The following is a 1,257-nucleotide window of genomic DNA, read 5'->3' as shown; positions in this document are numbered from 1 at the left end:
GGGCCTGGCCGGGGAGGGGGCTGCTGCCTCGGCCCCCGCTGTCCCCAGCGTCAGCCTGACCCTTGACCCTTGTCTCTGCAGCTTCGATGATATTGACTTGCCGTCAGCAGTTAAGTACCTCATGGCCTCAGACCCCAACCTGCAGGTGCTGGGCGCAGCCTACATCCAGCACAAGTGCTACAGCGATGCGGCGGCCAAGAAGCAGGTGACTGCCCTGCGACACCCCTGTGACCCCACCCTCCCTGACCTCTGGCCCCTGACCACCCTCCCTGACCTGTGGCCCCTGAAAACCTTCCCTGACCTCTGGTTCATGACCACCCTCCCTGACCTCTGGCCCCTGACCACCACCCCTGACCTCTGGTTCATGACCACCCTCCCTGACCTCTGGTTCATGACCACCCTCCCTGACCCCTGGTTCATGACCACCCTCCCTGACCCCAGGGGACTGTGCTGGCTTCATTTGCCAGAGTCTCCTCAGCAGAGGAGGAGCAGGAGGGAGTGGTTTGCATATGTCTGCATACACTGCACACCTCTGCACACACCTGTATACACCTGCATTCGTCAGCACACCTCTACACACCTGCCACACCTGCCTATACCTCCATTCTGTATCCTCCTGCACACCTTTGCACACCTCTTACACATCTGCACACCTCTGTACACATCTGCACACCTCTGCACACCTGCACACACCTGCCTATATCTGCATTCTGTATCCCCCTGCACACCTCTTACACATCTGCACACCTCTTACACGCCTGCACACCTCTGTACACACCTGCACACCTCTTACATGCCTGCATACCTCTGCACACCTCTGCACACGCCTGCACACCTTTGTATGCCTCTGCACACCCGTGCACACACCTGTACAGTGTGCACACGTGGGCTAACAGCGCGTGCTGTGCCTGCAGGCCCGCAGTCTTCAGGCCGTGCCCCGGCTGGTGAAGCTCTTCAACCACGCCAACCAGGAGGTGCAGCGTCACGCCACGGGCGCCATGCGCAACCTCATCTACGACAACGCGGACAACAAGCTGGCCCTGGTGGAGGAGAACGGCATCTTCGAGCTGCTGCGGACGCTGCGTGAGCAGGACGACGAGCTGCGCAAGAACGTCACAGGTGCCGGGCGGCCACCCCTCTGCCTGTGTCCCTTCTCCTGTCCCACCTCTCTCCTTGGTCCCGTGGCCACCCTGGGGCGGGTGTCCAGTGCCCAGGGCCATGTCCCCGGGCCGCACGCCAGCTGTCCCCAGGGGGCGC

The 1,257-nt window shown here is 61.9% G+C and overlaps 1 protein-coding gene across 1 annotated transcript in view; it reads left to right on the top strand.

Moving 5' to 3' along the window:
* PKP3 (plakophilin 3) overlaps positions 1-1,257 on the top strand; it is a 6,420-nt gene that overhangs the window by 1,464 nt on the left and 3,699 nt on the right. The window contains exons 4-5 of the mRNA XM_014534010.1: positions 49-205; positions 915-1,119. Of these exons, the coding sequence (XP_014389496.1) occupies positions 49-205; positions 915-1,119 (362 nt within the window). The remainder of the gene's footprint in view (positions 1-48; positions 206-914; positions 1,120-1,257) is intronic.

The sequence above is a fragment of the Myotis brandtii genome, unplaced genomic scaffold (assembly GCF_000412655.1).
Source record: "Myotis brandtii unplaced genomic scaffold, ASM41265v1 scaffold1236, whole genome shotgun sequence".
Lineage (NCBI taxonomy): Eukaryota > Metazoa > Chordata > Mammalia > Chiroptera > Vespertilionidae > Myotis > Myotis brandtii.
This window is presented reverse-complemented; position numbering and strand designations above follow the sequence as displayed.